Source organism: Tauraco erythrolophus, chromosome 3 (genome assembly GCF_009769465.1).
Source record: "Tauraco erythrolophus isolate bTauEry1 chromosome 3, bTauEry1.pri, whole genome shotgun sequence".
In the NCBI taxonomy this organism is placed as follows: domain Eukaryota; kingdom Metazoa; phylum Chordata; class Aves; order Musophagiformes; family Musophagidae; genus Tauraco; species Tauraco erythrolophus.
In genome coordinates this window covers 52,084,117-52,097,980 of record NC_141467.1, presented here as the reverse complement: position 1 = coordinate 52,097,980, position 13,864 = coordinate 52,084,117, and the positions used below count along the sequence as shown (strand labels likewise).

The 13,864-nt window shown below is 35.5% G+C and overlaps 1 protein-coding gene across 2 annotated transcripts in view; it reads right to left on the bottom strand.

The window, feature by feature from the left end:
• Nucleotides 1-3,240: 3,240 nt before the first annotated feature.
• The window catches only part of MIB1 (MIB E3 ubiquitin protein ligase 1), an 83,779-nt gene continuing 73,155 nt past the window's right edge, over nt 3,241-13,864 (bottom strand). For both annotated transcript variants that reach the window (XM_086608607.1, XM_086608608.1), the window contains exon 21: nt 3,241-9,576. In XM_086608607.1, the coding sequence (XP_086464733.1) occupies nt 9,436-9,576 (141 nt within the window). In that variant the 3' untranslated portion in view covers nt 3,241-9,435. The remainder of the gene's footprint in view (nt 9,577-13,864) is intronic.

Genomic DNA, 13,864 nt, shown 5'->3' with positions numbered 1-13,864 from the left:
TATAGATCAGAAATACAGTCAAAAACCCTGGGCTTGATGCTTTGACTTGTACGGCTGAACTAGAAACACGTTAACAAAGTCCTTTGTGTCGGGAAAAGCAGCCTTGTCTACATAGATCTTAAGTAGTCTTTATTTTACAGGTCTCATCACAAAGAAGAGGAGAGGAAGAACGATAGCATTGTATGTCAAAGCCCACAAACTATATAACATGTCCATTGGGAAATAAATGCTGTATAACTACTATTTATTTTACACAGCTTTCATACAGAATATTCCAAGACACCTTATGATCATATAAACAGTAGGGATTCTGAAATCCCAGTAGGAAGAAAATTACTTGGAACGTGGTTTCATATTTACTTTATTCAAAGAGGCAGACCTTTTTCATGCTTCTCTATGGAGGCTGCAAGAAACCAATTAACAGAATCCTTCTCTTTGCAAACAACTCATGCTCTTGCAAGCAATCCTACAGAACTGGACAGATTTCCTTCAGACAACTTAACTCATGGCAAGATACACACAACTAGGAGACACTAACTTCCATCCAGAATGAGTTTCTCTGGGAAGTATCTTTTCATTAAAAACTGAATTTGAGATATGGTAACAATGGAAATTTCAGGCAGCCTATAAAAAAAAATAAAAAAGCCACCCTGAAACATTTACTTGTTCCTGATTTTCCTCATACGGTTGAGAATGTTTGTAACTAGGCCAAAAGAAGCATCCCTACCGTACCACTACCACCTAAGTGGTAGCCACAAACTCTTTGTTATACTGTCAATGTAGAGAAATAAGGGTTGCTGACAAATCAATGAAATTTTGCTAAGACTTGACTTCAGGAATTCCTCCTGTCAGTATATGCAATTAAAAGTGTAGTCAGGAACAAGGATGGGGCTCCACTCTGCTTATGCAAAGGCACTGTGCCAACTTCAGTGTCATGGAGATTAATTTTAATGAGTCCAGGAAAGCCCTACATTGAGAAAGGACACATCAAAAAGGGAGGGACACAGTTCTGCTATCAGACAGAAAGAATGGAGAGGGAGGATTTGAGTAGTGGGGGACAGAAGCACTGAAGACATGAAACACAAACTGTAACAGATGCAAAGCAGAGAACGACAAGAGTTGCAAAAATGAAGGTAAGGAAGGTCCCTTGTTAATTCAGCAAGCGTAAGTAAGAACCTGTGCCAACCTAAATGGCATTGACCATACTTAAGATTCCTACTTGTGAAATATGACTTTGGTACAAGGGTCGGACATTTTTGTCCAGGGAATAGCTTGTCTGGTCTGTTCAGCCTCTTGGTAGAAAGATAACGAATTACTTCAAACTTCTGTCTCCAAGTAACTTGCATACTCAGGGAAGCCTTGAGAAGCTGGACATTCCTTCCACTGAGCAGACTGATAGGGTTCAAAGCATGTTTCACTATAAGCTGTGTTACTACAGGGTGGAAAATATTAATCAGCTCTAGCCATCTAGGGAGACTGCGGTTATCATTAAGAATATGTGGGACACTCATACAAGAATTCTTTTCCCCTGCCTACTGGACAAGCTCTCTCATATAGTTTATCTGCTTCAACTGCATGCTTTTGAAAAAAGCTAGACTAAATGAATACTTTCAACTAGAGCTAAAGGTAAACACTCCACTGGAACTTTGCCCTAATCAATAGTAGCAATGTTCATGTCACATGAGAGTCAGAGGATAGAATATGGTGCTTACTGAAGTCAGCAAATAAGCTAATTATACTTAGCCTGCTTGAAGAAGGGGACAAGTGAGGTCTGGTCCACCCACGTATTAATGCAATCATCATTATCCTTATCCCTTGTTTGCTTTGTGCTTATATTGCAAAGCTTGTCATAAACGGAGGGTGCTACTGACCCCTCGTGGAAGAAATAGACATTTTAGGATGCACAAACGTCACTGGGGAAATCGGCTCAGACTTAAGTTTGTCTACTTACCTCTCTGATTTATTTTTAAAGAAAACTCAGTGAAACGGTGTTATAGTGTTGTGAGGGGTCAGTATATTCTCATAAATGTATTTTCCTGATTTTATGCAATTTTGCAGAAATTAAATTTTGTATTATCATCTTTAGGGCAGTCAAGTAAGCCCCAAGAAATCTTAAGTAGTAGATTTTACACTACCTTTCCTACTACTTAAACTCTTGCATTGTAACAGAACAGAACTTTCACATTATCAGGTAGCATAGTTCTTGATTTCTAATGTAATGTAAACTAATTTCCATCCATCATAGCATTACACTCTAAGAGCTGTTTGTTAGTTTTTGCTGTGTTTGTTTGTTTGTGTTTTTTTAAAGAAGTATCTTCTGGATAGCCTGGACATACTACTCTCATTACTGCAAAGGGAACAAAGTATTTAAACCCTTGAAGTAACTTTCTGCCAATATCTTTTCACAAGCATCAAGAACAGCATTCATAGAATCATAGAATCGCATTGATAGGCTTTGTTGTTTGAAGTAAAAGCTTTCCTATGCATGCTACTTTGTTGACTTGAATCTGGCTGCACAATGCACAAGAACAAGATCTTCAACAATATTGGTTCTGACTAACTGAAATTACCTTTCCATATTGTGGAATATCAAGCCTGAAAAGGAAGGCTATCACTTTTTATTCAAATATTGCTGCTAATTTTTCTTCTCTAAATAAAACCGAGTACAGTTATGACGAATCACCCTCTGCATCTAACTAAATGTCAAATCCAAAGGAAATCTCCACAGAGTTTCATCATCCTTATCATAAAGAGATGGCTGCATTACTGGATACAGCTGGAATTAGAACAGCAGAGTACATTATACAGAGATTAATTACATTATACAGTATACGTATTAAAAAAGTACTATATGAATTATATTATACAGTATGAAGCAGCCATCTCAAAATCTAAAAACATCAATATTAAACTCTTGTACAGACAGCAGCTTCCATTGTGAACAACATCAGGGGCTGAACCCCTAGAGATCAAGCCTCAAGTCCATGCCAACGCTGTTACCATCACTTTCAATGAGCAGGTATGGAGAAGTATGTGAACTACCTGTAAGTCCCAAAGGAAAGAACAAGTGGCTATTCAAAATGTATTTTGACAATTTGTATCAACTGTTTTCAAATAAAAAGGTTTTTTTATAAAAAAGGTATCTGAAAGTACTATGTTTTCATATAGACCTGTCATATAAACCAAAGTTGAAGAAATCTCGAAAAATGAAAAGAAACTGAGAAAGAGAGCAACAAACTTTTTATTCTGTCAATTCATTTTTCACCTGTACACTATGATAAATTAAAACACTAAGCCACTAAAATCTGGTTGTTTTCATTGCTTTTCATTACTTTTTTTTTTTGAGTGCATCCATTAAATTGAATTCTAAAAGTCTAAACTATGATGCAGCAACTATTGTCTCAGAATATGGGAGTTACCGTGTCTGGCAGATTTTTCAATGATCACATTCACGTAGCCAGATCTGTAAAGGCCATTCAACTACAAGTAAACCCGGAGTTTAACATAAACTTAACAGCAGCTCTATCACTATTATGAAGTGCCTATTTATAGAAAAATTTGCACATATGCCATAGATAAAATATGAAAATCAACCATTTTGTTGTTATAACACAATCCGCCTTTCATACTTCTACTGTGTTGCTTAAACAATATTTGAGTATCTAGGAGATTAAAAGGCACGTAGCATTTCTGATGTTGCTACAAACTCACTCTTCAGGGATATATTACAAAGAGTCAGCATTTTTTAAAGTTTGGACTGCAAACTTTCTCAATACATAAAACTGGTGCACTTTTAAACATTATATGTCAGCAGCTAACAAAGTTACCAAACATTTGTTCAGGTATACAATTTTCCAACTCTGTGGTGACATTGATCATTGTTACAACTAGGAAGAGGAAGTCAAAAGAGCCACCAGTCTCTTCCCAATGATGTGTGCACAAAAATCAGTATTAATTCAGTCCAATTACACTTTTACATCAAAGCTTTTCAAAAAGTCAGCATACATCTTATATAATAAGTTTTATTAACCATCCAGTACATTAGCATTTCCTTTGAAGAGCTTAGACCTTGCTAAGCAGTTTTAATGAAAGCAATTATGCAATGCTATCTGCATACAGAAATCCACTACATTCACAAAGACAACGTTAAATTTCTCCAATAAACAGTCATGTCAAAATCTACAAGTTACTGAAAATACAAAGTCGGTTTTAACAAAAGCAAAAATGTTCCTGTGGTTCAGTAAAACCTGTTTTCTAATATGAATAGTTTGCATTCATAAAGACACTACACACTTGGGACAAAGAAAGTATTTCCTAGAAGCTCAAAATGAGACCTAAATTTTTCTAACTATGAAATGGCATGCAAACATACAGATTTGTTGCTGACTATTTCTCTCTCTCTCTTATAAGAGACTTCCTGGGCCAGAGTAAAGCAGGTATTTTTACATGTTTGTTTACACAATGACCTCTTCCCTTACATTAAAAATGTCACATACAGAACATTCTATCAGCTTTGTCACAAATGCTGCTTCTACAAACGTGAATACTATGCCCTTCAGACTCTCATGACTGGTGCAACAATCGAAAAAATTTTCTGAAAGCTTAACAAAATCTAAATTTGCAGATTTTCCTTTACAGAAAGTATATACAAGTTTATAAATCCATGGCAGGGGTATTACAATTATACTAACATCAAGTCATTAACTGGATTCAAAAGATACTTGTATTTTGTAAGGACTCGATGGCTGCTGCCCATTCCATAGTTCTATCAAGGCACTGTACAGTCATTAAATCTCTAATATTCTCCAAGATGTGCTGAAGAATATTGTGAACGTGTTTTTAAGTTGTTAAAAAGCCCTGAGTCGGAACTTCTGTATTTACCACAGGGTTAGCTATAAAAATGGCACATCCTAAAACTTCTGCGGACAACAGTTTTGCTTTGTCGACACAAACAAGTTATGAAATGCATAAAAACACAACAGTACGAATGTCGGTAACTTATGCAAGAACGAAACACAATGTACATCGAGGCGAATCACACACTCCTACTGCACGCAATCTATACAGTCAGTAAAAAACCTTTGCAATGTATTCAGACATCAAAACTGATGATGAAGCAAAATGAAACTGATGTGTTCCCCATCCCTCCCCAAAGACAAAGAACAACTAGAGAAGAATCCAGTACTTTGACAGAAAGGAGGTAGCACTGCTAAAAGTTAGGCTGTAGTGTTGTTTTTTTAAGTGAAAACTTGACCCATGCAGCACAAAGAACAGGATAAGCTCTTCGGTTCACCAGCAACTACTGGAAGAGTAAAATTAAGCTTCTGACATTTAATGTTGTAGAGGAAGCTTAGATCACTAGCTCAAAGCAGCTTCCTCAAACAATTTAGTGTTTACACAAATGGCAATTAATACTGCTACACTTAATTAGGCATACATAAAACTTCATCTCTAGAAAATATCTACACGATAATGTCTTAAATCAGATTATTTTTAAAAGACCATTTCATGTCTTTAAAAGAAGCTAAAATGCCGATTGTAAGACTATGCTAACAAGGCACAAGTACTTGTGCAAATCTGCTATATCCTCACCCAGTTCAAGTTAAGAACATCTCCTAATCAAACTGTCACATTTACAAAGTAACTTGTTTATTATCGTTGGTCTAAATTTCAGTATTCACCTCAGCAAAACAGGATTCCTCCAAACCCCAACATACAAGTACACAGTATTTCAACAAACAGAAAGTAGGTAATAATGGCACAAATTTTGAGAAGTGCCATATGACCTTGGGGTATAGTAAGTGATAGCAGGTTTTAGGGGAAAAAAGTCATAGTTATACAAAAGTTAACAAGCTACATTCTGCTACATTCTAACATATTCTGTTAGCCTCTTAGGTTGTCTTCATACTTTAAATCACTGTGTACTGATGTGATCATTTATGTATTTCACTAAATTGAAAAAAATGAAGCATTTTACTTGAACATCTGAACATATCTCACATCTGAACAACACATATTATTAGGTGTTTTCTTGATTGTTCCAAGAAACAGACTGAGATATTTCATCAAACTTAATTTCAAAACTGCTACTAAATACTGGAGGATAATCAAAACAAAGTTTGCAAACCTTGCATTTTACGATTTTACAGTATTTTAGAGATAAATGCCTTACTAATTTTCCTCTCATTTTCACTTTGCTCCCTAATAATAGTGACAATGATAATAATGAGATTTACACTTTCATCTTTTGCTGAAGACAAAGGCACAATGACATATCCTCAACACTCCTACTTGTTACGATCTCCTTTGGCTTCCAGCTGAACTTCTGTATTTCATCCTTCAATTATTTAAGCGTTATCCAATTAAACATTTGCATTCTGTGCAACATGCACAGATGGTACCAGACTGAGTGAATGAACTTATTAGCTTCCTCAACAACAGTAGTTCACTACCTACACCAGAATCCAAAGACTGTGCGAATTTCTAAACACCTATTTCCATAAATGATACTGGATGTGCAAGCATTTTTCCTCATTAAGTCTTCTGAAAGATGAGCACTGTGTTGCCTTTCCACTGCAAGATAAGGCTCTTTCACCTATTAATAAGAGGCCTATATTAATAATTCAAGCATGTTGGCCAGCTTACCTAGTTTTTCTAATTCAGCCGTTTCTTGTAGCACCATGATAGCATCAAGCTGACACTTTAATTTCAGCTGGCACACAACATTGCCCCATGAGTCCAATCACAAACTTGTATGCAGTCACATACATCTGGTGTGACAAACAGTACAGAAGACTACAGCTGCTCCTATAGCGATGCCCTCAGTCATTGACTCTTATTTCCGTAGGACTGTAATGGCATAATGTAATAGAGTGTTAAAAAGTAACTTACGGCTTCTCTGTTGAAAAGTACAAGCCTAACAGAGCACTTACCTATACATGCTACAGTATGTGCTCCTGCAGACAAGGAGTATTCAACATTCAACTCCAGTTTCCCACCCAAGATGCTTTAGATCAGTTCTTACTCAGCTGAATTCTTCAACTGATGCCAAGTTGAAATACTTCCAAGTAATTCTGGCTTGTTCAAGTGAACAAAAAAATAGGGAAAATGTCAACTGCTATATTGAGGTCTCAGTTTTGAGCTGTATTATCAAGAAATCCACCCTGCCTTTGTGACAACAACAGTTTATAGAGGTGCCCTTGAAGAATAAACAGGTCACAACATTCAACATATGCCTACCAGAGCGAGAGGCAACTGAGGTACAGATCTGATGCACTACAGGCTTAAACTCAGAAGGGATTGTCAAATGGTGTGTTCTATCATAAAATTACTTTTAGAGGAAGACTGACAGGAAAGTGAAGTCTACTATAGAAAACTCCACTGTTAAACACACTATGAAAAAAAGAAATCTGATTCAGCGACATGCATATTGGCCAAATAAAAAATTGCAGCAAACACTCAGATCCACTCAGAGCTCCTTGAAATCTTGATATTTTAGAATAGGGACCCAAGAAAAAAGAGGGCTATTTAGTTTGGCCAAAAAGACAGATACACAGGTTATCTGAGAACAGATGACTACTAGTATACAAAATAAATCAGAATATTATATTGACTCCAGCTTGAGATTGTGTTCAATGAAAAATTACTGAAAAGAGTGATGAATGTTTCCAATTCTGGATCAGGATCAAAGATGGCTAGAGAAAGGCTGTGTATTACATCACTTTGCTATGTTAAAAGCCACTCTACATACATTTTTCCAATATATCACTGTGATTGTTTCCTGGAAAACACTATTCAGCATCTAAACCTTACTGGTTAAAAGTTCACCTATCTTTACAGTTTACTAGTAACATTCTTCTGAGACTTCTGCCAATATTTACACAATTCAGGCATATCAACATAAGCTTCAGAAGACCAAGATCGAATTTCTTAAGAGATCACAGTTTTGTGCGTTTATCCTTACCTTGGATCTTCCCCTGAACTATCCCTTTATGCCACATTTTTGACACACAATAAGAATTAAATGAGAAATTAATTGTAGTTCCAAGTAAGGCACCTAAGTGACTCCTGCATATATTTATTGTTCTGCAAGAGCACATCCAGATGAAGCCTGCACAATGGCAAAGGGCTACATAAACTATGCACTCAGAAAACTGCCAAATCACTTCGGAGTAAGTACACGTTCCTTTTAGCTACACGAGATCCTTAAATCACCATACTTTCTTCCACCCAAAAAGAAGGAAGGATGTACTTGTTATCAAAATGTTAGTAGTTTGCAGTTCCTGACAGTAGCACTTTCAGGATCAGGAATATCTCTTTATGTCTCATCAGCCAGCCTCAACTCACCTAGGCAGGGCTCACAAAATTCACTGCTCTGTCAGTAATATTTGCAATATTACTCAGTACTGTTCACAGCTAACTTCTGGTGTTGACACTCAACTTTGACAAATAAGTTGATACTATTTGCCTAAAAATAATAAAACTAATTTAAGAGAGGAATTCTTGCAAAATGTCTAGTTTTTCCCTAATTCATAGACCCAGAATTTTTAAACGGCCCCACATACATATATGTTCCTCTACAACTGATCAAATTCACTCATCTGAAATGGATAACTGACCCACTGCTCAAATGTTTTCCTCTTCAGTCAAGTTAAAAGCAATTTCATACAAAATTATGTAGCTAGCAGAATTAAGAAGTTGACTATTTAAGTTGGCTTGAACTTGTAAGACTAAAGTGCAGTTTTGGGAATACAGTATTTCTAAACAAGATTTTTTTCTTTTCACTGTTTCCTTCTCAGCCCAACCTCAGCAACAAAGGGCACAATAAAGTTAGAATTACCTTAACATTGTATTTTGAGGCCTGATCTTACGGGATCAGTATGATCTTTATTACTACCGTGTATATACTTTGCATTTATTTTGCATTATCGTATATTTCAAGATCAAAATTATTGTGAATCGTAACTGTCACAGGAAATTTGAACATTCTCCAGAAAAAGCATAAACCAAAAAATCCTGAACACTTATATTTGATATTAACAGACAATATAAAAAAGCGCAAATAACCCAACCCTTACATCACTTGACACCTGATACATACATTAAAAAACATGAACAAAACCAAAATAAGATCGTCCCTTTACACTTTGTGGGGAAGAAGACCAAAAGAAAAAAAGACAGAAAGAAAATGAAAAAAGACAGCTTTAAATTAGCTTCAGGCTTACATGTTTTTTAAGAGTAAAGCTAAAAGCTGACTGCTCAAATACTGTTCTCTTATTTGGTATGTTCACAGTCTTTAAACAACTACCATGTAATGAACCTGTGCTGGAAATGTTTATATTAGAACCCTTTACTGCCTTTCAAACTTACGGAGATTTAGATCATCAAAATGTCCTTACTATTTCACAGGCTAATAAAAGACATTGGTTCCACTACTTAATACAAAAGGATCCTTCGTTCAATTGCCTTGCGGCATATAGGGCATTCACTCATTCGGTCTCCACAAAGTTGACACGTTCCATGGCCACAGAGAAAGATCATATTCTTCAGACGGTCCAAACAGACAGGACACATAGTCTGTAAAAGATTTTGACAGGTTACATAGTCAATGGCAGCAGTGATACAGCACTGAGTATGCAATATTTAAATTACTGAAATTTAACAGTAAATATGCCAACTTAAGCATAGCAGATCATTGCCCTAGCTAAACCCAGCCACTAACCTGAAAACTATGGGTTTTTTTAAATCACATTTTTGCTTCACATTGACTTAAAATATTTGTGCTTCTCCTACACAATCATGACAAAAACTATGGGTTTTTTTTTCCCAAATACGATTCCTTTAAGAAAGGCAATCCAGTAGTATGTTCACATCACATTTTCAATATCATTACCCAAGTATGCAACACTAAGACATTCTTCAGTAACGTTCCTCTTTATGTCATGTAATCTTCCAGGAAACAAACACATCACACGTTGCTTTATTTGTGCAATGCTTAGGTAATGATTTACCAATTTCTTCTCAGGCTACCTAGCCATTCAGATACTTACCTTTAAACACCAAGCACTGAACACATGCAGAAGTAATAAAAATGCTGCATAATCAATATTTTATGTAAAGATTCAATACTGTTAATTCCAGTCTTTGTTCATGGAAGTTATCTAGATTTTAAACCAAAAGAATACTTCAAGTTTCAAATTAAGAACAATTCAATAAATCTGTGACCTTCAGTCATAACAGTAGCACAGCAAACTTTTAAAATCAGTTTTAACTGCTGAACGTTAAAGTGACAGCCAATGCCCCCAAAAAAATCTCCTAAAGTTCAACAGTAAAGGATTTTTTTTTGTACCAGGCCACTAAGGAACAATTTCCTTCACTTCTTGTCACATACAAAAATTGAAGTTTTGGTAAGGCATGTTCCTTCACCATAAACATACTGCAGTCATACGAGGATTTCATTTATAACAGTTTATCAAAAGTTAGTAGATGAATAGATGTTATAACAGATAATGGTTAAGACCATTCTATAGTCCAAACAAATCAAATCTAAGATGTCCTCAGAACTGAGACACACTACTCATGTCTAACACTTATAAATAAATGTTGATCTCATTTATAATATGAAAAACGGCTCATATTTCAAATGCAAATTCATTTTATCACCACCTTGCACCTGTGACTTATTTACATATTCATAATTGGAGATATACTTCAGTTTGTTCATTTCTTGAGAGAGAGAATCCATAGAAGGAACCCTACTGAGTATAACCATAAGGCATACTTCCTGTGGAATCAACAGGTATTACTCACTAGGGTAGGTAGCTTAGCTGAAGACCAAAAAAAATTCACCATCAGTCTGCTTATACAGAGTTTAAATTGGCATGGAATCTGGCAAAATACCTATTTTAATCTCCAGGATACCAGTACAATGGGCTAGCAGGAATGTAAAACTTCCAGATAAAAATCTCATGTCAATTTGTGTTTCAAAAGAACCCTTCGCTCTTCCCAAAAATGCTGTGCTCCAGCTTTTTCAGAATTTTGACAGTACTATAACAAAACACTCTCAGACTAAACATTCGCAAAAGACCAACTATCTGTCAGTCACTCCTGCTTATTTTTCCATTCACACAAAGTCCCAGTAGGACAATTAAAGCGTTCTTCCTCCAGTAACCTACAGTCTTCAAATATTAATGAAACAGCTATTTCCAATGAATATATACCTGTCCTGTGACAAATGTCTATGACCTGAGAGTACTGACATGATGTTCTTTGACAAAGGACTGACAAAGCAAATCCAAATCTTATATTTGGAGAAAAAAAACTTGTAGCCTTTATTCTATGTTTTTAGGTTAATTATTTGCTTTTGTGCCTAAATATAATGTCCGAAATGCTGAAGTTACTGTGTTTCCCTCCAAATGCCAGACGATCATTTGTAAATGAAAATATCCATCAAGGAACTGAGAAATACTCATTCAGCACAGCACAGAAATCCTAACATTTCCATTTTATAGATCTTTTCTGCAATTGCATGCAGTAATAGCAAATTGCCCAATTTCTCCTGCTTAGTACACATGCAGAGTATCTAAAATACATTTGCTGTTTAATTTCTTGATATGACACTATTTTAACATTCAAGTTATCGTACAGTAGAAGAATTCAGCTGGCATGAACAACCAAACTTCCTGTTTGTTATGCAATTCTATTCTGACAAGATTTCCTTTATTAGTTCAGCTGTTTCCCAATGGGATAACAAGTCCAAATAACTGAGTTTTATCCAACTTTGAAGGGGCACTCATTACTTAACTCCAGCTTATATGCACTTTTACAGCGGAAGAAAGTTCATTGCATGCCTTATACCCAATTTGTGCCATAGCAGCAGCAGCAAATAAGCAGTATCTGTTTCTATTGTACTATTAGTTTGTTTGAACATTCTATGTGTAAAACCACACTCTACTTTTTCTTTTTAATTGGCATGAATCATTTGACTCCCATCTTTTGAAAGAAAACAAATGGTATAAAAAGGCATCACGCTTGTTCTATGTGAGAATCAGTTCTTTGGCTAAGTAAAAGAAGTGTGAGAAAGGGCTCATTGTACCTTTAAGTATAACTGGGTTTGCAAGTCAAATCCATTTTATCACTAACGAGGTGCTCTAACCTGACCAAAGTATCACTACCAAAAACAGTTCTTCCAACAATATACAGGTGCATAGTGACAAAATAAATTTATTTTTAAGAAGAAAGTGATGTAAGTATGGTGAAGGAACATACAGAAGATATTAGACAGATGATGGTGATTAAGTATGAAATGGAGTGAAGGTATTGCAATTACAGTCAAAAGGGTTCACATTCAGGGAATCCCTGAAGAATGGTGTGGTCATCAGATGTGGGAGATTCTGTTGACATCAGCATCACTTCTGCTTGGCACCAGAAATGGTTTTAAAAGCTTGCTGCACTAACATATTAGATTATCATTGAAGGTATGAGTTGAAACATAGGATTATACCTGCTGAAAGAGAACAAATTTAATTTTAAGTACCAAAATATCAATGTAACATGAAGACTGAACTGTTAAAGCACAAACCAAAAGAATACACAATATAGTAGAATGCTGTGCATCATTTCAAGCACAAATTTAAAAGATGAGATGTCTAATCTTAATAAAATCCAACTCACTCCTCACAAGTATGATATACAACTTGCCCTGTCACAAGAATAAGCAGAAAAGACACTAAGGAAAACATGTGTCTCAAGCCAAGATACATACAAGAATGACCAGAACCACCTCTGCATAATCAGAGGCATTGAACAATCCTCAGTTTCATACTGATTTAAAATAAATTATTGGACAAAAAAGCATTTCAAAGCAAAAGAGTGCACGTAAATTCTCAAAGCACTCTGGTATTAGATATTTCTTACCACTGCAAATACGAAAATCAGAAAATACAAGTAGAAATTACATGTATAAAGTAATTATTCTCTTCTCCCTAATACAGCGTAACTTTCTGATACTAGAAAGCTTCTGGCTAGCAAATCCCAAAGGTATGACAAAATTGTTATGAATAATTAAACACCCTATGAAAACTGAAAAAAAACTGAGATCTCATCTAATCAAGAAAAACTGTAAAATGAAGTAGTTTTCCTTTCATGTCCCTATAGATAAAGAGTATTAGCATACTCTAATAGAACTCCAATCTTTTAAAAACTCCTACAATAAAGTAACCAGAAAAGAAAAAAGCACATCTGAAGAAAATACATTACTTGTATTTCAGCATTAATCTGCATGTTTTGCATATATAATTTTAAATGTCAAAGCAGTAACCTCATTCTTTTCATCCAATGTTAACAAGTAAAACAGAAGCTAAATAGTAGATAAAAGACGTCAGAGGTATCTATAAACTCCAAATGTTATTGTCAAGACAGATATGCATTATTCAAATCTGTATGTTCTTTTACAGACCAAAACTACAACAGAATCTGTTTTGAATTGGGTATTTGAATTTCTGTTACTTGGGTGCTGGCCAAGTCTCCATAAAACAAGAACAGCCCTTCAGAGACATGCCACTGAGGTTAAAACTTGACAACATATCAGCTCTCAAATTTAAGGCATTTAGAGATACGGGCCCTAAAACTGTGATCTAAATATCCTAGTCTCAGCTTTCACACACATGAACAGCTGAGAGCAACAGCCATAAGGACTACGTGTGATGCTGCCTTCACCCGAAGTATTACCAACTGCTGTAAACCTACAAGAGGAAAACCAAGTAATACACTAAGAACGCTTCTCTCTTTCCTGCACCCATGAAAAGTTTATTTCAATTGTGTTATACATAGGGAAGCCAAAAATCATGTTATCAGGGTTCTAAGA